Raw genomic sequence first — 21,751 nt, 5'->3', positions numbered from 1 at the left:
ATTTAAATAAAATGTTAGTAATATTTACGTGGTTGCGTCATATTTCTGTGCCTACTTTCCATTGAAGCATCGATGCTTCAAAATATGTACAAACGGAGTACGCTTTCGATAAGTACCCTCCTTGCTCCGTTTAAGTATTGTTATTGTAACTGCCTGGTAGGGACAAAAGGATTCCATTTGGGTCTAATAAATCTAATTGAAAATCCATAAACAATTTGCATTTCAGCAGAGCGTTTAGCAAACAGATTTGAAATCGTGTCGGAGAACTTGAATACAATAAGATGACGTTTCAGTGAACTTTCCAAGGGCCACTGTTTTAAAGAACACTTATCTTGTCTTATCTTACCCACCTCCACTATTCTGGGCACGAATGAAGAATTGTCTTTGAGTTGTTTATTGAAAGCATTTATACATTTGTGTTACCCTCTGTTGTCATTTGTCTAAGCCTCAATGTACAGGGGACAGTGTACAGTGATTTACAGTATATCAATCTGTTGTATTTCTACCTGAAAAGAAATACCATGACAAATGTTTTTTTTAAACAATTACTATTTCATTATCAAAATGCATCTCTCCAGTGTGAATCATTTCACAAGAAGTATGAACACAGTTCATTTAAAGTTCAAGCTTCAGTCAAATAGCCTAACTTCAATTAGAGCAATTTTTTAAAGCTCTATGGGTTCGGTGTCCCCCACAGGTTGAGCTAACGTGCGCTAATGTGATTAGCATGAGGTTGTAAGTAACAAAAAAATGTCCCAGGACATTGACATGTCTTATATGGGCAGAAAACTTAAATTGTTGTTAATCTAACTGCACTGTCCAATTTACAGTAGCTATTACAGTGAAAACTTACCATGCTATTGTTTGAGGAGAGTGCACAGTTTTGTACTTGAAAATGTATACATTGACCAATTAGGCACATTTGGGCAGACTTGATACAACACTTTGAACAGAAATGCAATGCTTCATTGAATCAGTCTAAAACTTTGCACATACACTGCTGCCATCTAGTGGCCAACATCTAAATTGCCCCTAAACTGAAAAAATACATTGTGGCCTTTCTCTTGCATTTCAAACGCATGTTTTTTTCATTGTATTATCTTTTACCAGATCTAATGTGTTATATTCTCCTACATTAATTTCACATTTACACAAATGTCAAAGTGTTTCCTTTCAAATGGTATCAAGCATATCCTTGTTTCAGGTCCTGAGCTACAGGCATTTAGATTTGGGTATGTAATTTTAGGAGAAAATTGGAAAAAAGGGGCCGATCCTTAAGAGGTTGGCTTCAATCATGTACTGTAACTGGAATTATAAACATATTTCAAAGTCACTACACTACCTTTCAAAAGTTTGGCGTCACTTAGAAATGTCCTTGTTTTTTAAAGAAAAGCAAAACAAAATGTCCATTAAAATAACATCAAATTGATCAGAAATACAGTGTAGACATTGTTAATGTTGTAAATGACTATTGTAGCTGGAAATTGATAATTTGTTTATGGAATATCTACATAGGCGTACAGAAGCCCATTATCAGCAACCATCACTCCTGTGTTCCAATGGCAGGTTGTGTTAGTTAATCCAAGTTTATCATTTTAAAAGGCTAATTGATCATTAGAAAACCCTTTTGCAATTATGTTAGCACAGCTGAAAACTGTGTTATGATTAAAGAAGCAATAAAACAGGCCTTTAGACTAGTTGAGTATCTGGAGCATCAGCATTTGTGGGTTCGATTACAGGCTCAAAATGTCCAGAAACGAAAAACTTTCTTCCGAAACTCGTCAGTCTATTCTTGTTCTGAGAAATGAAGGCTTCCATGCGAGAAATTGCCAAGATACTGAAGGTCATGTACAACGCTGTGTACTACTCCCTTCACAGAACAGCACAAACTGGCCCTAACCAGAATAGATAGAGGAGTGGGATGCCCCGGTGCACAACTGAGCAAGAGGACAAGTACATTAGAGTGTCTAGTTTTAGAAACAGACGCCTCACAAGTCCTCAACTGGCAGCTTCATTAAATAGTACACACAAAACACCAATCTCAATGTCAACAGTGAAGAGGCGACTCCGGGATGCTGGCCTTCTAGGCAGAGTTTCAAAGAAAAAGCCATATCTCAGACTGGCTAATAAAAAAAGATTAAGATGGGCCACAGAACACAGACACTGGACAGAGGAACTCTGCCTAGAAGGCCAGCATCCTGAGTCGCCTCTTCAAAAATTTCTAAAACCTGTTTTTGCTTCGTCATTATGGAATATTGTGTGTAGATTGATGAGATACATCCACGGTGCGATTTCAACAGTTTTAAAATGTTTTGCGTCAAATTAACTCATTATAGTCTTTTGTTTCATTTATATAACGACATTCCGAACTTGTTTAGCATTATCTAGTCCAAATATTGCATGTTTCCATTATTTTAATCCGTTTGCATCACTTTCAAATGGGGGACTTTTATTTTGAAGGCAAACCGCAACCTCCACTATTGTGGCTAATCCTGATTATGGCTAACTTCACATAGGTGTGATTGCCGAAGTCAGTGGCTTCCACTGAGGTATAATAAGAGCTGGAGACTAGAAAACAAGATGTCCGACAGTTGACAGGAAGCAGCTCGGGTAGTAACTATATCATCACCTTTAACCAAAAACATGGAAGAGATCGTCCGGGTTGGGCTGGGGTAGACCGTCATTGTAAATAAGAATTTGTTCTTACCTGAATTGCCTAGTTTAAAAGGTTTAAAAAAAAGGTTTAAAAAAAATAAAAAGTTTAAAAAAAATAAAAAATCACAATATTGGTATTAACAATCTGGATGTCACCTTGATTGTCTACTGTTCAATGGTAGGAGTATGTGCAAGTTTAACCAATATCAGAGTGATAGCTAAAACAGTTATTGTGGCTAGCATTTCGCTACACCCGCAATAACGTCTGCTAAACATATGTATGTGAGCAATACAATTTGATTTGATTTTATTGCAGTCATTTTCACCCCCCAAAAAAATGTAGCGACTACGCCATTAAAATCTAAATGTTTTATTTATTTGACGACAAAAAAAGACAAATGACTCCCTTCGAAACGGAATGATTATGACACCTGTCACCTGTTGATAATGGGAGTCACTAAATAGCCTAACACAGCCACAAAGTAAAAATGGGTTACATCATAAAAATGAATGAAAACCAAAATTTGATTTTTGGTCTTCATTTAAGGTTACGGTTAGGAAAAAGGTTAGCGGTGTGATTAGGTTAAAAATCTGATTTTAAGAAGATAAAACTGTAGAAATAGGCGGGGTTTATTACTTTGTTGCTGTGGAAACTAGTGACGACCCTGATAATGCCGCCAAATATTTTGTGTTGAACAGAGAATTTACGGTTTTGGGTCAAAGACAGCTACTGTTCCCTGATTGGTTACTTTGACACAATTCAACGTCAAGTGTCGAATTTGTGGTTGGAGGTGTAGAGGAGCTTATTATAGACAGAAACCTGCTCCTCCTACCTGTGTGACGGTGCTCTCTCCCCCTCTCCCTCTCTCTCTCTCTCTCTCTTCCATCTCTCTCTCTCTCTTCCATCTCTCTCTCTCTCTCTCTCTCTCTCTCATCTCTCTCTCATCTCTCGAAAAGAAGGTGAACATCACAACATGGAAACACTAATGACGACGAATAGAAGCCCCATATAACTCGATCGCGTTATGCGCTTTCATAATCATTGCCATTGCTTAATACATACATTGCGATTATGACATTCGAGGTGTTATGTTATTCTTTTTTTTAACTCGACACAACTCATTACTTGCCCCACGTTTTCATTATACGACGTGTAAATTCTATAGTTGAATTTTGAATATTTTGTATTCTCCATATTAGTAGCCTATTGATGATTTGATTGGATAAATGATCAGAAAGAACCGAATGTATTTTTATGAATAAGAGGAGCGAGGAAGAGAGAGGATTGCACATCTGGAAATGTTGGTAAGTGCAGCTATTCCATTCATTCTGTATACACATCATCATTGTATAATTGCGTTATATTGTTGATAACAGTATAGCCTACTTTAATGTAATGTCATGTTACCTGGGAAATTCTGTAATGGCTGACACGACAACGGACTATTCGATTGTTATAATGTCTGTCATTATAGTAACATTAATATGAAACAGTCATAAAGGTTTTCACTGTGTGTCATATAAAACTCGGGAAACATATGCGGAACGGAAGAGGAGTCCATGCCCACACAATGGCGCATCTCCGTATTCTTTATTATTTATTGATGAGAACATTTCAATGCTCTTTGTCTGTATTCTAATATAGTGTTAAAAATAAACATCGTGGTGAATTGCATCGATGCTCAACATATTACAATAGGAACTCCATACAGAATGCTACAGGTATTCGTAGATATGTGAGCAGCATATTTAATGGTTTCGATGTTGTTAGAATAGGAACTCCTCAGAATTACAGGACTTAGACTGGCTAACATTCTTGCGCCTCTACAGGTATTCGTCATTCGATATTTTCAGCAAATGAATTGAACAACATATTTTGTTGTACAACGCTGTCTGGAAAACCCTTCCCTCTGGCAGAAGAATCGCAGGTTAGCGTTTTTCGTCATGAATCTTGTTCTGGAGGCAGACAGGTCACTAGCTGGCACAGCCACAAAGTCATACAATTAGATTTTAAACCTAATCTTAACCACACTGCCTACCTTAATAATGCCTAACCCTAAATGTGACCCACCACCTGGATTGTTGTCTGAGGTCTCTCTTTATGTAGTGTTGTGTTGTCTCTCTTGTCGTGATGTGTGTTTTGTCCTATATTTTTATTTTATGTATTTGTATTTTTAATCCCAGCCCCCGTCCCCGCAGGAGGCCTTTTGCCTTCTGGTAGGCCGTCATTGTAAATAAGAATTTGTTCTTAGCTGACTTGCCTAGTTAAATAAAGGTTAAATAAATAAATGAAATATGTAGCAACATTTGATTTTTTTAAAATTGTTTTTACATTGCATAAAAGTAGAGACTTAGAGCTAGAAAATTGTATATCATACACTACAGTTGAAGAAGAATGGGAAAGTAATTTTGCTTTGAAAGTTGATAAACTTGTAACCCCACTTTTATAAAAATGGTCCTTGAATGTTTTGTTACACCTACCTGAGAGCTCTTCTTTGTCTCCACCCCATTCAGCATCGTTCACACCCTCTTAAGCTTTAGCCCCACCCATCTCTTTAAGGATTCACACGTGAGGCCATGTGCTAAACAGAGTGAGTAGCATTGTAAACAACCAAAGATTTCAAGACTAAAAGTGGGGAAAGTAGTAGCCTAAAATAAGGAAAAACTCTAGTCCTTGGCCTACATCCTAATCTGACTTTGGTGCAGGTCATGTTGTTATTCACATGACCTCTGACTCTGCTAAACACCCACTATATCAACTACAATCTAAGTTTATTTGTCACATACATAGGATACAGGTGTAAACAGTACAGTGAAATGGTTACTTGCATATTTGCATAGGAGCGATATCAAAAGCAGGAAGTGTCCAGATTAAAATATTTTATAAATATTAGATGACGGTTACCCAGACACACTTGTCTAAAATGATGGGTCATGTGAAAGTAATGTTATGACCAACCCTCCAGACACATCTAGATAAGTGGATGGGACACTATTGTCTAGACGTGTACACATGTTCATGAAATGCAATAGATGGCCGTAATCACCCCCCAGACACACCTGGCGAACTTGATGGGTCATGTGATCATCTGAGGCTTGTAGCTAGCTAGCTAGCCAGCTAAACAATGAACCGGTAAAACTCATACTACCACCAATACAAAACATTGTCAAAGCTGTAGAATGAATCTACAGGTAGCTAAAGCTAACCAACTAGGTTCAATATTAGCTAGCTAGCTAATATTAGGCTATAACTAGCAATGCAAAGGAGTTTATGATTGAAATAATATTACTACACGTAACATTAGCTAGCACCAGCAAGCTAATGTTCGCTAGCTAGCTAACAGTACGCTTTAACTTGCAATGAAAATTACTTTTTGACAAAATATACTTTCTGAAAATGTAGCTGAACTCACCTGGATTTTTGAATAATTTTTAAAAAATATCTTGAAATGACTCTTCTGTGACGTGTTACAAACGCCAAGCTTCCTGAAACGGGTCACAAATTAAGTCTGTTTGTTTTCATGAATTTTTACAATATAGCAAATTTTAAATTCTGGTCCATCAAGTGGAAATCTCTCAGTTCTGCCTCCAGGACAAGACTCATCCCAATATACATCAAACTGCAGAGGAATCACACTATTTCACCACGTAGGTGTGGCTTGGCTCAGACAGCATGATCTGATTCTGATTCCATTCCCTGACTTCCTCTCTGTACATTGCATTTGACTGGTCCTCAGTGTGCTTCAGTTGGACAGACTGGACAGAGCGCAGCCGACACAGCGACGGTGTGAGTGGAGCAGAGAGAACCGAGGATGGGGGGCGGAGGCCAGCAGACGGAGTCAAGCGAGCCGGCCAAGGGTGACAGGGGTGGAGGGGGAGGAGGGCGAGGTGGCAGTGCAGTCTACACCTGGGAAGAGGTCCAGAGGCACTCCCACAGAGGCGACCAGTGGTTGGTCATCGACAGGAAGGTCTATAATATTACCCAGTGGGCGAAGAGACACCCGGGGGGCATCAGGGTCATCAGTCACTTTGCCGGAGAAGATGCCACGGTCAGTAGCCTAACTATGGAAGTTGTTGGTCAAATGTTCTCAAGCTATTCCAGGAAGACTGTTGCAAATATTATGTTGTAGGTATGACATATTACACTAGTTGTTAGTGGATCGTACATTATGACTGTATGACATATTACACTAGTTGTTAGTGGATCGTACATTATGACTGTATGACATATTACACTAGTTGTTAGTGGATCGTACATTATGACTGTATGACATATTACACTAGTTGTTAGTGGATCGTACATTATGACTGTATGACATATTACACTAGTTGTTAGTGGATCGTACATTATGACTGTATGACATATTACACTAGTTGTTAGTGGATCGTACATTATGACTGTATGAAATATTACACTAGTTGTTAGTGGATCGTACATTATGACTGTATGACATATTACACTAGTTGTTAGTGGATCGTACATTATGACTGTATGACATATTACACTAGTTGTTAGTGGATCGTACATTATGACTGTATTACGTATTACACTAGTTGTTAGTGGATCGTACATTATGACTGTATGACATATTACACTAGTTGTTAGTGGATCTTACATTGTGACTGTATTACGTATTACACTACACCTAATGTCACGATAATCTCTTAACCATGAATGAATCATCATTCATTTTTACTTAGAGACATACACTGAGTGTACAAATCATTAGGAACACCTTCCTAATATTGAGTTATGTTATATTGAGTTTTGCCCTCAGAACAGCCTCAATTCGTCCTGGGACTCTACAAGGTGTCGCAGGCGTTCCACAGGGACGCTGGTCCATTCTGACTTCCTTTCTTCCCAGAGTCCAGTTGGCTGGATGTCCTTTTGGGTGATGGACCATTCTTGATACACACGGGAAACTGTTGAGCGTGAAAAACCCAGCAGCGTTGCAGTTCTTGAAAATAAACCGGTGCGCCTGGAACCTACTACAATACCCCGTTCTAAAGCATTTCAAAATGTTTGTCTCGCCCATTCACCCTCTGAAAGGCACACGTACACAATCCATGTCTCAATTGTCTCAACGCTTAAAAAAAAAAAATCCTTCTTTAACCTGTCTCCTCCCCTTCATCAGGTGACATCAGTAAGAGAACATAGCTTTCACCTGGATTCACCTGGTCAGTCTATATCATGGAAAGAGTTCCTAATGTTTTGTAGACTCACTACTTTTACTGAGAGGACATTTGTATGTATTTCTCTTAAACAACAACATAGTTGAATCTATGTCTCTGATTTCTAGGACGCATTTTCCGCATTCCATCCTGATCCTCATTTTGTCAGGAAGTTTCTGAAGCCGTTGCTGATTGGAGAGCTGGCAACGACAGAGCCCAGCCAGGACCATGGGAAAAATGTGAGGAGGCCCATCTTTCTCTCTCTCCCTCTACATAACATACATCGTTGTAGGCTACATAATGAAACATAGAATGTGAAGCCTACAGCATCTCTCCCTCTACATAACATACATCGTTGTAGGCTACATAATGAAACATAGAATGTGAAGCCTACAGCATCTCTCCCTCTACATAACATACATCGTTGTAGGCTACATTCTCAAACATAGAATGTGAAGCCTACAGCATCTCTCCCTCTACATAACATACATCGTTGTAGGCTACATAATGAAACATAGAATGTGAAGCCTACAGCATCTTTCCCTCTACATAACATACATCGTTGTAGGCTACGTAATGAAACATAGAATGTGAAGCCTACAGCATCTCTCCCTCTACATAACATACATCGTTGTAGGCTACATAATGAAACATAGAATGTGAAGTCTACAGCATCTCTCCCTCTGACACCACGCACACTCTAACATACTGTAGGTTTAGGTAGGGCCCTGGGGACCAGTGTGAGGCCTGTCTTTCTCTGGCTGACAGGGAATTCCATGCTTCTCAGACAGAATGTTACTTTCTATAATGTGCAGAATGTTACTTTCTATAATGTGTCAGAGTGTGGTAAGAGCAGGTGTGATGTGGATAAAGATATTTAAAGACAGAATTTACCTCCTAGAGAAGTAGTGTGTTATCTTCAGTCATCTACTATAACTAGGGCACATTATACCAGCCTGTCTATGTGTCCAGATGCCCCTATAACTAGATCACATTATACCAGCCTGTCTATGTGTCCAGATGCCCCTATAACTAGATCACATTATACCAGCCTGTCTATGTTCCCAGATGCCCCTATAACTAGATCACATTATACCAGCCTGTCTATGTGCCCAGATGCCCCTATAACTAGATCACATTATACCAGCCTGTCTATGTGTCCAGATGCCCCTATAACTAGATCACATTATACCAGCCTGTCTATGTGTTCAGATGCCCCTATAACTAGATCACATTATACCAGCCTGTCTATGTGCCCAGATGCCCTGCTGTCCGCTGTCTGTTTATCTATTCAGGAGTCTTACATCTTATCCCGGTACTCTTCAGCTTTCTGTTACTTCTATTTCCTTACCCTTCTTCTTCTTCTCTACAGGTTTCTCTCAATTTACACTGTCCTTATCCCTCTCCTGTCTTCTTCCTCTCCTTCCTTCTGCTCCCTCAATTCTCATCTCTCTACCATCATCCACCTTCCTCCTGGTTCATCTACTATGCTCTATCACAGTTGGTCTTTCTGCATTTCCTTACATCCTATCAGCTCGCCACCTCGATTCAAGGACAGAGTGATTGAGAAAGACCCCTTACTTCATACGTCTTAATTGATTATTGATCACCTCTAATCCATACAGGCAGCACTAGTGCAGGACTTCCAGGCCTTGCGCGACCGTGTGGAGAGTGAGGGCCTCCTCCGTGCCCGCCTCCTGTTCTTCAGCCTCTACCTGGGCCACATCCTGCTACTAGAGGCCCTGGCTTTGGGCCTGCTCTGGGTCTGGGGGACCAGCTGGAGCCTCACACTGCTCTGTTCCCTCATGCTGGCCACGTCTCAGGTACCATTACAGTATTATTAGGGAGTACAAGAAGATAGTTGAATAGTAGATTCAAAGGTTAGGCATAGGGATCGAAGGTTAGGGTTAGGGTTAAGATTACGTTTAAGGTTAGGTTTAGGATTAAGGTTAGGGTTAAGTGTCACGTTGTATAAAGGATTGGAGACAGGTGCAGGAATACGTAATAGGGGGTTTTAATACTCCACCCAAAAATACAACATGCCATGAAAGGCACAGGGACGAAGCCCAAAACAGACACGTATACAAAAACACAGGGATGTAACCCAAACAAAAGAGCGAGGTTAAACCGTTAATAAATACACGGGGCGAGACCCGTAATAACGAGTGCACAACAATATACGGGGCGAGACCCGTATTAACAAGTACACAACAATACACGGGGCGAGACCCGTATTAACAAGTACACAACAATACACGGGGCGAGACCCGTATTAACAAGTACACAACAATACACGCTGCACGAAAGCCGAAACAACAGAGCACAGGTACTCACAAGACCAACGGACATGGAAACCATAATCAACAAGGACAATGGGGAACAGAGGGCACATTTATACACATACTAATCAGGGGGAATGGGAATCAGGTGTGCGTAATGAGACAGGACAGTCCGGGGTTGGTGGTAATGATCCAGTTCAGTGACGCCACGAAGACCGGTGACGTAGACCTCCGGAGCCGGTGAACTGAATGAGCAGCAGTACCGGGGGAATCCGTGACATTAAGGTTATGGGATTAGGTTAGGGATTTAGGTTAAGGTTAGGGTTAAGGTTAGGGGATTAGGTTAAGGTTAGGGTTAAGGTTAGAGGATTAGGTTAGGGTTAAGGTTAGGGTTAAGGTTAGGGTTAGAGTTAAAGTTAGGGGATTAGATTAGGGTTAAGGTTAGATAATTAGGTTAGGGTAAAGGTTAGGGTTAAGGTTAGAGGATTAGGTTAAGGTTAGGGTTAAGGTTAGGGTTAAGGTTAGGGGATTAGGTTAGGGTTAAGGTTAGGGGATTAGGTTAAGGTTAGGGTTAGAGTTAAGGTTAGGGGATTAGGTTAGGGTTAAGGTTAGGGGATTAGGTTAAGGTTAGGGTTAAGGTTAGGTTTATAGTTAAGGTTAGGGGATTAGGTTAGAGTTAAGGTTAGGGGATTAGGTTAGGGTTAAGGTCAGGGGATTATTTTAGGGTTAAGGTTAGGGTTAAGGTTAGAGGATTAAGTTAGGGTTACGGTTAGGGTTAAGGTTAGGGGATGAGGTTAGGATTAAGGTTAAGGTCAGACACCATTCAAAATCTGCCTTTCTTTCTCCCTCTCAGGCCCAGGCTAGCTGGCTCCAGCATGACTTCGGCCACCTGTCAGTCTTCAAGAAATCCAGTTGGAATCACGTACTGCAGAAGTTTGTCATTGGACACCTAAAGGTAGGCTGCTGGACAATGGTTGGACATTTGACAATACTGTTTCTTTAGGCTGATCTTTTGCTACTCTTTGGATAAATTAACCAGACATAGTTTAAATCCAGTCCTGGACTGAAAACCATTCTCAATGGATAATCTCCTTTGAAAGTACATTTTACTCCAGGACTATCTTAAATCTTTGTTCAGGAAACTGTCCCTTTCACTTTCCTACAGAAATAAGAACAGATATAGCCCTTGGTTCACTCCAGACCTGACTGCCCTTGACCAGCACAAAAACATCCTGTGGCGGACTGCAATAGCACCGAATAGTCCCCGCGATATGCAACTGTTCAGGGAAGTCAGGAACCAATACACACAGTCAGTCAGGAAAGCAAAGGCTAGCTTTTTCAAACAGAAATTTGCATCCTGTAGTACTAACTCCAAAACGTTTTGGGACACTGTAAAGTCCATGGAGAATAAGAGCACCTCCTCCCAGCTGCCCACTGCACTGAGGCTAGGCGACACGTTCACCACCGATAAATCCATGATAATTAAATATTTCAATAAGCATTTCTCTACGGCTGGCCATGCTTTCCTCCTGGCTACCCCAACCCCGGCCAACACCTCCGCACCCCCCGCAGCTACTTGCCTGAGCCTCCCCAGATTCTCCTTCACCCAAATCCAGATCGCATATGTTCTGAAAGAGCTGCAAAACCTGGACCCGTATAAATCAGCTGGGCTAGACAATCTGGACCCTCTCTTTCTAAAATTATCCGCCGCCATTGTTGCAACCCCTATTACCAGTCTGTTCAACATCTCTTTCATTTCGTCCGAGATCCCTAAAGATTGGAAAGCTGCCGCGGTCATCCCCCTCTTCAAAGGGGGTGACACTCTAGACCCAAACTGTTACAGACCTATATCCATCCTGCCCTGCCTTTCTAAAGTCTTTGAAAGCCAAGTTAATAAACAGATCACTGACCATTTCGAATCCCACCGTACCTTCTCCGCTGTGCAATCCGGTTTCCGAGCTGGTCACGGGTGCACCTCAGCCACGCTCAAGGTACTAAACAATATCATAACCGCCATCGATAAAAGACAGTACTGTGCAGCCGTCTTCATCGACCTGGCCAAGGCTTTCGACTCTGTCAATCACTGTATTCTTATTGGCAGACTCAACAGCCTTGGTTTCTCAAATGACTGCCTCGCCTGGTTCACCAACTACTTATCTGATAGAGTTCAGTGTGTCAAATCGGAGGGCCTGTTGTCCGGACCTCTGGCAGTCTCTATGGGGGAACCACAGGGTTCAATTCTCGGGCCGACTCTTTTCTCTGTATATATCAACGATGTCGCTCTTACTGCGGGTGATTCCCTGATCCACCTCTATGCAGACGACACCATTCTGTATACATCTAGCCCTTCTTTGGACACTGTGTTAACTAACATCCGAACGAGCTTCAATGCTTACAACACTCCTTCTGTGGCCTCCAACTGCTCTTAAACGCTAGCAAAACCAAATGCATGCTCTTCAACCGTTCACTGCCCGCACCCGCCTGCCCGACTAGCATCACTACTCTGGACGGTTCTGACCTAGAATACGTGGACAACTACAAATACCTAGGTGTCTGGTTAGACTGTAAACTCTCCTTCCAGACTCACATCAAACATCTCCAATCCAAAATCAAATCTAGAATCGGCTTTCTATTTCGCAACAAAGCCTCCTTCACTCACGCCGCCAAACTTACCCTAGTAAAACTGACTATCCTACCGATCCTCGACTTCGGTGATGTCATCTACAAAATAGCTTCCAATACTCTACTCAGCAAATTGGATGCAGTCTATCACAGTGCCATCCGTTTTGTTACCAAAGCGCCTTATACCACCCACCACTGCGACCTGTATGCTCTAGTCTGCTGGCCCTCGCTACATATTCGTCGCAAGACCCACTGGCTCCAGGTCATCTACAAGTCTATGCTAGGTAAAGCTCTGCCTTATCTCAGCTCACTGGTCACAATAACAACACCCACCCGTAGCACGCGCTCCAGCAGGTATATCTCACTGGTCATCCCCAAAGCCAACACCTCCTTTTGCCGCCTTTCCTTACAGTTCTCTGCTGCCAGTGACTGGAACGAATTGCAAAAATTGCTGAAGTTGGAGACTTACATTTCCCTCACTAACTTTAAACATCAGCTATCTGAGCAGCTAACCAATCGCTGCAACTGTACATATATACCTTCCCTCATCCCCATATTGTTTTTATTTACTTTGCTGCTCGTTTGCACATCAATATCACTACTTACACACCATCATCTGCTCATCATCATCTGCTCATCTATCACTACAATGTTAACCTGCTAAATTGTAATTACTTTGCTACTTTGTCCTATTTATTGCCATACCTCCTCACGTCATTTGCACACAGTGTATATAGACTTTCTTTTTTTTCTATTGTGTTAACTGTACGCTTGTTTATTCCATGTAACTCTGTGTTGTAGTTTCTGTCGCACTTGTTCTCAACTAGCCTACCTGGTTAAATAAAGGTGACTTAAAAAATAAATAAAAAACAAGAGCAGTGTTACATTTACAAGTTCACTGCTATACATTAGCCTTATTTAATGTAGTGTCCAACAGGTGTAAGTTACAGTAAATGTAATTGTGTGTACCATTAATAAGTAACAGTAGCTGTGTGTTTCCAGGGTGCCTCTGCTAACTGGTGGAACCATCGTCACTTCCAGCACCACGCTAAGCCCAACGTGTTTAGTAAAGATCCTGATGTCAACTCACTGCATGTCTTCGTCCTGGGAGACAAACAGCCTGTAGAGGTAGTTATCTCTATAATATATATGTGATCTCTGCCCCAACTGGACCTACAACCTTACTGCTTTATGACCCATCTGACTCCATGTCATATTTCAATAATAATCTAATATTATTAATGTAGTGTTTAAATATCCATGTAATTGTTCATTAGATTAATATAATATTCATGAAATAACCAGTGGTGGAAAATGAACCCAGTTGTCATACTTGAGTAAAAGTAAAGGTACCTTAATAGAAAATGACTCTAGTAAAAGTGAAAGTCACCCAGTAAAATACTACTTGAGTAAAAGTCTACAAGTATTTGGTTTAAAATATACTTAAGTATCAAAAGTAAAAGTATAAATCATTTCAAATTCCTTATATAAAGTAAAACCAGATGGCACAATTTTCTTGTTTTGAAAATGTATGGATAGCCAGGGGCAGACATAATTTACAAACGATGCATGTGTGTTTAGTGAGTCCTCTAGATCAGAGGCAGTAGGGATGACCATGTGTTCTCATGACAAGTGTGTGAATTGGACCATTTTCCTCTCCTGCTAAGCATTCAAAATGTAACTAGTATTTTTGGGTGTCATGGAAAATATATGGAGTAAAAAGTATATTATTTTCATCAGGAATGTAGTAAAGTAAAATTAAAAGTTGTCAAAAATATAAATAGTAAAGTACAGATACCCCCCAAAAAACGACTTAAGTAGTACTCTGAAGTAAGATCCATCTGACTCCTTGTCTCTGTCTATTGCAGTATGGTGTAAAGAAGTTGAAGTACATGCCCTACCATCACCAACACCAGTACTTCTTCCTCAGTAAGTTTCTGAACACCTTTCATGGATTTCTGTATATAAATCACATCAACTTCCATTGAACACATACAAGTAAAAGACAGACCACTGATGTATGTATGTAATACCAATATTTTCCTTCTGTCTCTCAGTTGGACCTCCACTACTTATTCCAGTGTATTTCCACATCCAGATATTGCGGACCATGTTTTTACGTCAGGACTGGGTGGTGAGATTTCATACCAACTAAATGTAGACTTACTCCTCTTCATTCCCATCTGGAACATAAGGGCTTCCACGAGAGAGTAATGATATGACTATGCTAACACCTTGGGGCACTAAATCCTTGTTCATCGCTCACTAAAGCTAGCGAGCATAATATTGCACCACCATCAACACACTGACTGTACCATCAGAACTTCATACTCACAGTGACAATTGTTGCTTTGCTAGGAACCCCAGATGTGATCATTGTTGCTTTGGTAGGAACCCTAGATGTGATCATTGTTGCTTTGCTAGGAACCCCAGATGTGATCATTGTTGCTTTGCTAGGAACCCCAGATGTGATCATTGTTGCTTTGCTAGGAACCCCAGATGTGATCATTGTTGCTTTGGTAGGAACCCCAGATGTGATCATTGTTGCTTTGCTAGGAACCCCAGATTTGATCATGTCTGGCCGTAATACCAATCTTTATCTCCTGTGAAGGATCTGGCGTGGTCGATGAGTTTCTACCTTCGCTTCTTCTGCTGTTACTATCCCTTCTTTGGTTTCTTTGGCTCAGTAGCATTGATCAGCTTCGTCAGGTAAAGTATGAACTGAGAGGGAGCTCAAAGATTAATTAATTCATTCATTCACTGGTTCGCTAACTCACTCCTTCGCTGATTCATTAATTGTATTAAAATTATCTACAGCGTGTCTCTCCAACCCTGTTCCTGGAGAGCAACCCTCCTGTACAGTGGCTTGCGAAAGTATTCACCCCCTTGGCATTTTTCATATTTTGTTGCCTTACAACCTGGAATTAAAATAGATTTTTGGGGGGTTTGTATCATTTGATTTACACAACAAGCCTACCACTTTGAAGATGTAAAATATATTATATTGTGAAACAAACAAGAAATAAGACAAAAAAACAGTAAACTTCAGCGTGCATAACTATTCACCCCCCAAAGCCAATACTTTGTAGAGCCACCTTTTGCAGCAATTACAGCTGCAAGTCTCTTGGGGTATGTCTCTATAAGCTTGGCACATCTAGTCACTGGGATTTTTGCCCATTCTTCAAGGAAAAACTGCTCCAGCTCCTTCAAGTTGGTTGGGTTCCGCTGGTGTACAGCAATCTTTAAGTCATACCACCGATTCTCAATTGGATTGAGGTCTGGGCTTTGACTAGGCCATTCCAAGACATTTAAGACAGTTTCCCCTTAAACCACTCGAGTGTTGCTTTAGCAGTATGCTTCGGGTCATTGTCCTGCTGGAATGTGAACCTCTGTCCCAGTCTCAAATCTCTGGAAGACTGAAACGGATTACCCTCAAGACATTTTTTCTGTATTTAGCACCATCCATCATTCCTTCAATTCTGACCAGTTTCAAAGTCCCCATAGATGAAAATCATCCCCACAGCATGATGCTGCCACCACCATGCTTCACTGTGGGGATGGTGTTCTCGGGGTGATGAGAGGTGTTGGGTTTGCGCCAGACATAGCATTTTCTTTGATGGCCAAAAAGCTACATTTTAGTCTCATCTGACCAGAGTACCTTCTTCCATATGTTTGGGGAGTCTCCCACATGCCTTTTGGCGAAAACCAAACGTGTTTGCTTCTTGTTTTCTTTAAGCAATGGCTTTTTTCTGGCCACACTTCCGTAAAGGCCAGTTCTGTGTAGTGTACGGCTTAAAGTGGTCCTATGGACAGATACTCCAATCTCCGCTGTGGAGCTTTGCAGCTCCTTCAGGGTTATCTTTGGTCTCTTTGTTGCCTCTCTGATTAATGCCCTCCTTGCTTGGTCCGTGAGTTTTGGTGGGCGGCCCTCTCTTGGCAGGTTTGTTGTGGTGCCATATTCTTTCATTTTTTAAATAATGGATTTAATGGTGCTCCGTGGGATGTTCAAAGTTTCTGATATTTTTTTATAACCCAACCTTGATCTGTACTTCTCCACAACTTTGTCCCTGACCTGTTTGGAGAGCTCCTTGGTCTGCATGGTGCTGCTTGCTTGGTGGTGCCCCTTGCTTAGTGGTGTTGCAGACTCTGGGGCCTTTCAGAACAGGTGTATATATACTGAGATCATGTGACAGATCATGTGACACTTAGATTGTACACAGGTGGACTTTATTTAACTAATTATGTGACTTCTGAAGGTAAATGGCTGCACCAGATCATATGTAGGGGCTTCATAGCGAAGGGGGTGAATACATATGCACGCACCAACTTTTCCGTTTTGTATTTTTTTGAATTCTTTGAAACAAGTAATTTTTTTAATTTCACCTCACCAATTTGGACTATTTTGTGTTTGTCCATTACATGAAATCTAAATAAAAATCTATTTAAATTACAGGTTGTAATGCAACAAATAGGAAAAATGCCAAGGGGGATGAATACTTTTGTTCATGGAGAGATACCCTCCTGTAGGTTCCTGGTACCTCCAGGAGGGTTTCTCTCCAGGAACAGGGATGGAGTTAAAACCTCCAGGGGGGTTTCTCTCCAGGAACAGGGTTGGAGTTAAAACCTCCCGGAGGGTATCTCTCTAGGAACAAGGTTGGAGTTAAAACCTCCAGGAGGGTATCTCTCCAGGAACAGGGTTGGAGTTAAAACCTCCAGGAGGGTATCTCTCCAGGAACAGGGTTGGAGTTAAAACCTCCAGGAGGGTATCTCTCTAGGAACAAGGTTGGAGTTAAAACCTCCAGGAGGGTATCTCTCCAGGAACAGGGTTGGAGTTAAAACCTCCAGGAGGGTATCTCTCTAGGAACAGGGTTGGAGTTAAAACCTCCAGGAGGGTATCTCTCCAGGAACAGGGTTGGAGAGCCCTGATCTTAAGTATTATAAAACAACATAATGATGTGCTTTATGTAGTAATGTAACATAATATTGTGGCTGAATAATTGTATTGTGAATATTGTACTGTATATAGGTTTTTGGAAAGCCACTGGTTTGTGTGGGTGACCCAGATGAATCACCTTCCTATGGAGATGGATCACGAGAGACACCAGGACTGGCTCACCATGCAGGTAACATGTCATCATTACTAGACACCAGGACTGGCTCACCATGCAGGTAACATGTCATCATTACTAGACACCAGGACTGGCTCACCATGCAGGTAACATGTCATCATTACTAGACACCAGGACTGGCTCACCATGCAGGTAACATGTCATCATTACTAGACATTAGGACTGGCTCACCATGCAGGTAACATGTCATCATTACTAGACACCAGGACTGGCTCACCATGCAGGTAACATGTCATCATTACTAGACATTAGGACTGGCTCACCATGCAGGTAACATGTCATCATTACTAGACACCAGGACTGGCTCACCATGCAGGTAACATGTCATCATTACTAGACACCAGGACTGGCTCACCATGCAGGTAACATGTCATCATTACTAGACATTAGGACTGGCTCACCATGCAGGTAACATGTCATCATTACTAGACACCAGGACTGGCTCACCATGCAGGTAACATGTCATCATTACTAGAGACACCAGGACTGGCTCACCATGCAGGTAACATGTCATCATTACTAGAGACACCAGGACTGGCTCACCATGCAGGTAACATGTCATCATTACTAGACAACTGGGTCCGTATACAGTGTCTTGGAGTAGGAGGGCTGATCTAGGATCAGGTCCCCCCTGTCCATACATTCCTATTCATTATCATCTTAAATGGCTAAACTGATCCGAGAACAGCAGTCCTGAATACAGGCCCAGGAGTGTTTTCTGGGGCTGTGCCATCCATAGTTCTCCAGCAGGGGGAGCTGTAACGTGTCTCTTTCTCTGGTCTTAGTTGAGTGCTACTTGCAACATTGAACAGTCAACCTTCAACGACTGGTTCAGTGGACACCTCAACTTTCAGATTGAACACCAGTAAGTGAAACAAATATCCCACCTTACTGTTGTCTGTCAACAGTATATACTGTATTTATATGGTCATTTATCAGGTCATTGACATACTAAATTATAGTTTAAGCAGTATTCAGCTTCATTTGATCTTAAATATAATTTGTTGTTTGTACTAATTACTGTACCTCATAATAGTGTTTAGATACAATATCGATACAATCCTACTCAGAAACTGAGGTTTCTCTGATAGCATTTGCTCTCTCTCCCTCTCTCTCCTTCCTCCTCCCCCACCCCTCTCTCCTTCCTCCTCCCCCACCCCTCTCTCTCCTTCCTCCTCCCCCACCCCTCTCTCGCTCTCTCTCCTTCCTCCTCCCCCACCCCGCTCTCTCCTTCCTCCTCCCCCACCCCTCTCTCTCTCCCTCCCTCTCCTTCCTCTTTCCCCACCCCTCTCTCTCTCCCTCCCTCTCCTTCCTCTTTCCCCACCCCTCTCTCTCTCCCTCCCTCTCCTTCCTCTTTCCCCACCCCTCTCCCTTTGCCTCTTTCTATCTCCCCCCACCCACTCCCACTCTCTCTGCCTCTCTTTCTCTGTCTCCCCCTCTCTCTCCCTCTCTCTCCTTCCTCCTCCCCCACCCCTATCTCTCTCTCTGCCTCTTTCTCACTCTCTGTCTCCCTCTGTTGCCCCCCCCCCCACTCTCTCTCTCTGCCTCTCTTTCTCTGTCTCCCCCTCTGTCTCCCAGTCTGTTTCCTACCATGCCCCGTCATAACTACCACCTGGTGGCTCCTCTGGTTCGTGCTCTGTGTGAAAAACATGGAGTTCCCTATCAGGTCAAGACCTTGCAGAAAGGCATCACTGATGTTTTCAGGTAACGTGTTTAAATGAATACTTGTATAGTGCTATCCTCTGGGAGTAGATTGTACATCATAAGGTGATACCTGCTGCTCTCAGTCTCCTATGTGATTTACCTGGTTTGTTATCCACCTCTGTTCTTCCCCAGGTCACTGAAGAAGTCAGGGGATCTGTGGTTGGATGCATATCTTCATAAATAAATCCCTTCCTGACTCTGGACGGGATTTAAATCCATCTCAGATTAACTACCTGTGAACAGAGATAGATCGAAAAAGGGACATTTCTTAGACGTTTGTGTTGATAATGATCGCTGCAAACAGCGTGAATGTTAGCTCAAGCGTAAATCACCTTTTTTTTAAAAAGTCAATCACAGTGCACAGGTCTGCATGTCAAACTTGATGTCTGGTGTGAAACCTACCCCCTCCCCTGCCATCTTAATACTGCCTACCAAACAGAGTACTTTAATGTACAGGTACTCTATAGTATACTACTACTACTACATATACTACTACATAGTAGAGTAATAATGTATTGTGTTATTTGATGATGTTGTTGTGATGTCGCTGTTTTAACCTTGTTTGGACCCCAGGAAGAGTAGCTGTTAATGGGGATCTTAATTAATACAAATATTTCTGTATTATATCTGAGTGGCCTGACTGTGTGGTGGTGATAATACTGTGTGGTTTACATTGCTGTGCGGTATTTTTTACCATAGTATAGTGTTAACCGAGTTTTCAAACATGTCTTATACACTGTAAAAAATTTGCATTGTCATTTTTTTATTTATTTTTTAAATACCTTTTTTAAATTGTATTATTTGAGTACAAGACTATCATGTCTATCAACGACAGGACACTCACTGTGCTGTGAATGTGAGTTGCCTTCACCGAGTTCAGGGTCGTGTTCAGTTGGGAGAAAACGTTTTGAAACAACGAGGTATAACCCGAAATTATCCAATAGGAATATCGAATTTTCTGTTGTCCATTGCAAAACGTTTTGCTACAATATGCCCTATTGAAAACGAACCTAGACTATGTGGCTGAGCTATTTCTCTGTAAAGTGTGGTTGTTATTTTACATCTGTACACTAAGGGGAGCTCTATGGAGATAGGTTGCTGTGGTTACAACATTTTGGCAGTAATCTACCCCCCCCCCCCCTCCTCCATTATGCTCACTCTGTCCATGGACCTGTTTATGGAAGCAGAAGCTAATGGATAGGCTAATGGAGAAGCTAATGGAGAAGCTAATGGATAGGCTAATGGAGAAGCTAATGGATAGGCTAATGGATAGGCTAATGGATAAGCTAATGGATAGGCTAATGGATAAGCTAATGGATAGGCTAATGGAGAAGCTAATAGAGAAGCTAATGGAGAAGCTAATGGATAGGCTAATGGAGAAGCTAATGGAGAAGCTAATGGATAGGCTAATGGAGAAGCTAATGGAGAAGCTAATGGATAGGCTAATGAAGAAGCTAATGGAGAAGCTAATGAAGAAGCTAATGGAGAAGCTAATGGATAGGCTAATGGATAAGCTAATGGATAGGCTAATGGATAAGCTAATGGATAGGCTAATGGAGAAGCTAATGGATAGGCTAATAGAGAAGCTAATGGAGAAGCTAATGGAGATGCTAATGGAGAAGCTAATGGAGAAGCTAATGGAGAAGCTACTGGATTTCTCTTCTGTAAGATCAGACCAGAATAAAACTGTTTGTCTGTTTTTCTTTTTCCCAGACAAAAGAAACAGGTTGATAGTGAATGATAATCTACTTTTGCATTATTCTTTGGCTACGTCTTATATTTATTACAACGACAAAACATTGTAGTGATCGTACAGTACCTGTGGTGGCAGAATTTGGGGTGAGCTGTTGGATCTTCTCAAGGCTTAATGTTCTGTGTTGGAACTGTTGCTTTGTATAAAATAACTGTTGTGTAAACAATTTGATTGTATGATCACCTCCCATTATATAAGGGACATACAGCCATTTACTCTTCGAGCTCCTCCTCTGACTGCGACCAGAGAGAGACCTACCTTGCAGCTGCTCATATGTATTAAAGATTCACTATTATACAATTCAATTAGTGTCTGCCTCATTTTGTTTGGTTTGTATCAAGTGTTCCACAACAGTACTATAGAACAAATTTAACATGGAAGAAGTTCTCTACCAACTACGTTTTTTTTTAAATGAAGACTTTCTCTCCCAATTCTAT

General features: G+C 41.5%; 1 protein-coding gene across 3 annotated transcripts; it reads left to right on the top strand.

Annotated features, from left to right (window-relative positions):
- The first annotated feature begins 3,584 nt into the window (after positions 1-3,584).
- Positions 3,585-21,619, top strand: LOC139577504 (acyl-CoA Delta-6 desaturase-like). Of its 3 annotated transcripts, none has more exons than XM_071404541.1 (14): positions 3,585-3,960; positions 4,486-4,583; positions 6,403-6,704; positions 7,956-8,066; positions 9,453-9,650; positions 10,960-11,061; positions 13,731-13,856; positions 14,597-14,657; positions 14,786-14,862; positions 15,340-15,437; positions 17,755-17,851; positions 18,643-18,722; positions 19,436-19,561; positions 19,694-21,619. In XM_071404541.1, exons 3-14 carry the CDS (start codon positions 6,468-6,470, stop codon positions 19,743-19,745), a joined length of 1,365 nt encoding a protein of 454 aa, XP_071260642.1. In that variant the 5' UTR covers positions 3,585-3,960; positions 4,486-4,583; positions 6,403-6,467; the 3' UTR covers positions 19,746-21,619. The 3 variants fall into 3 exon arrangements, with proteins under 3 accessions (XP_071260642.1, XP_071260641.1, XP_071260644.1); XM_071404540.1 differs by having other exon boundaries at positions 6,393-6,704; XM_071404543.1 differs by lacking the exons at positions 3,585-3,960; positions 4,486-4,583 and adding an exon at positions 6,243-6,303 and having other exon boundaries at positions 6,393-6,704.
- The last annotated feature ends 132 nt before the right edge of the window (positions 21,620-21,751 follow it).

The sequence above is a fragment of the Salvelinus alpinus genome, chromosome 6, assembly GCF_045679555.1.
Source record: "Salvelinus alpinus chromosome 6, SLU_Salpinus.1, whole genome shotgun sequence".
NCBI classification, from domain to species: domain Eukaryota; kingdom Metazoa; phylum Chordata; class Actinopteri; order Salmoniformes; family Salmonidae; genus Salvelinus; species Salvelinus alpinus.
This window is presented reverse-complemented; position numbering and strand designations above follow the sequence as displayed.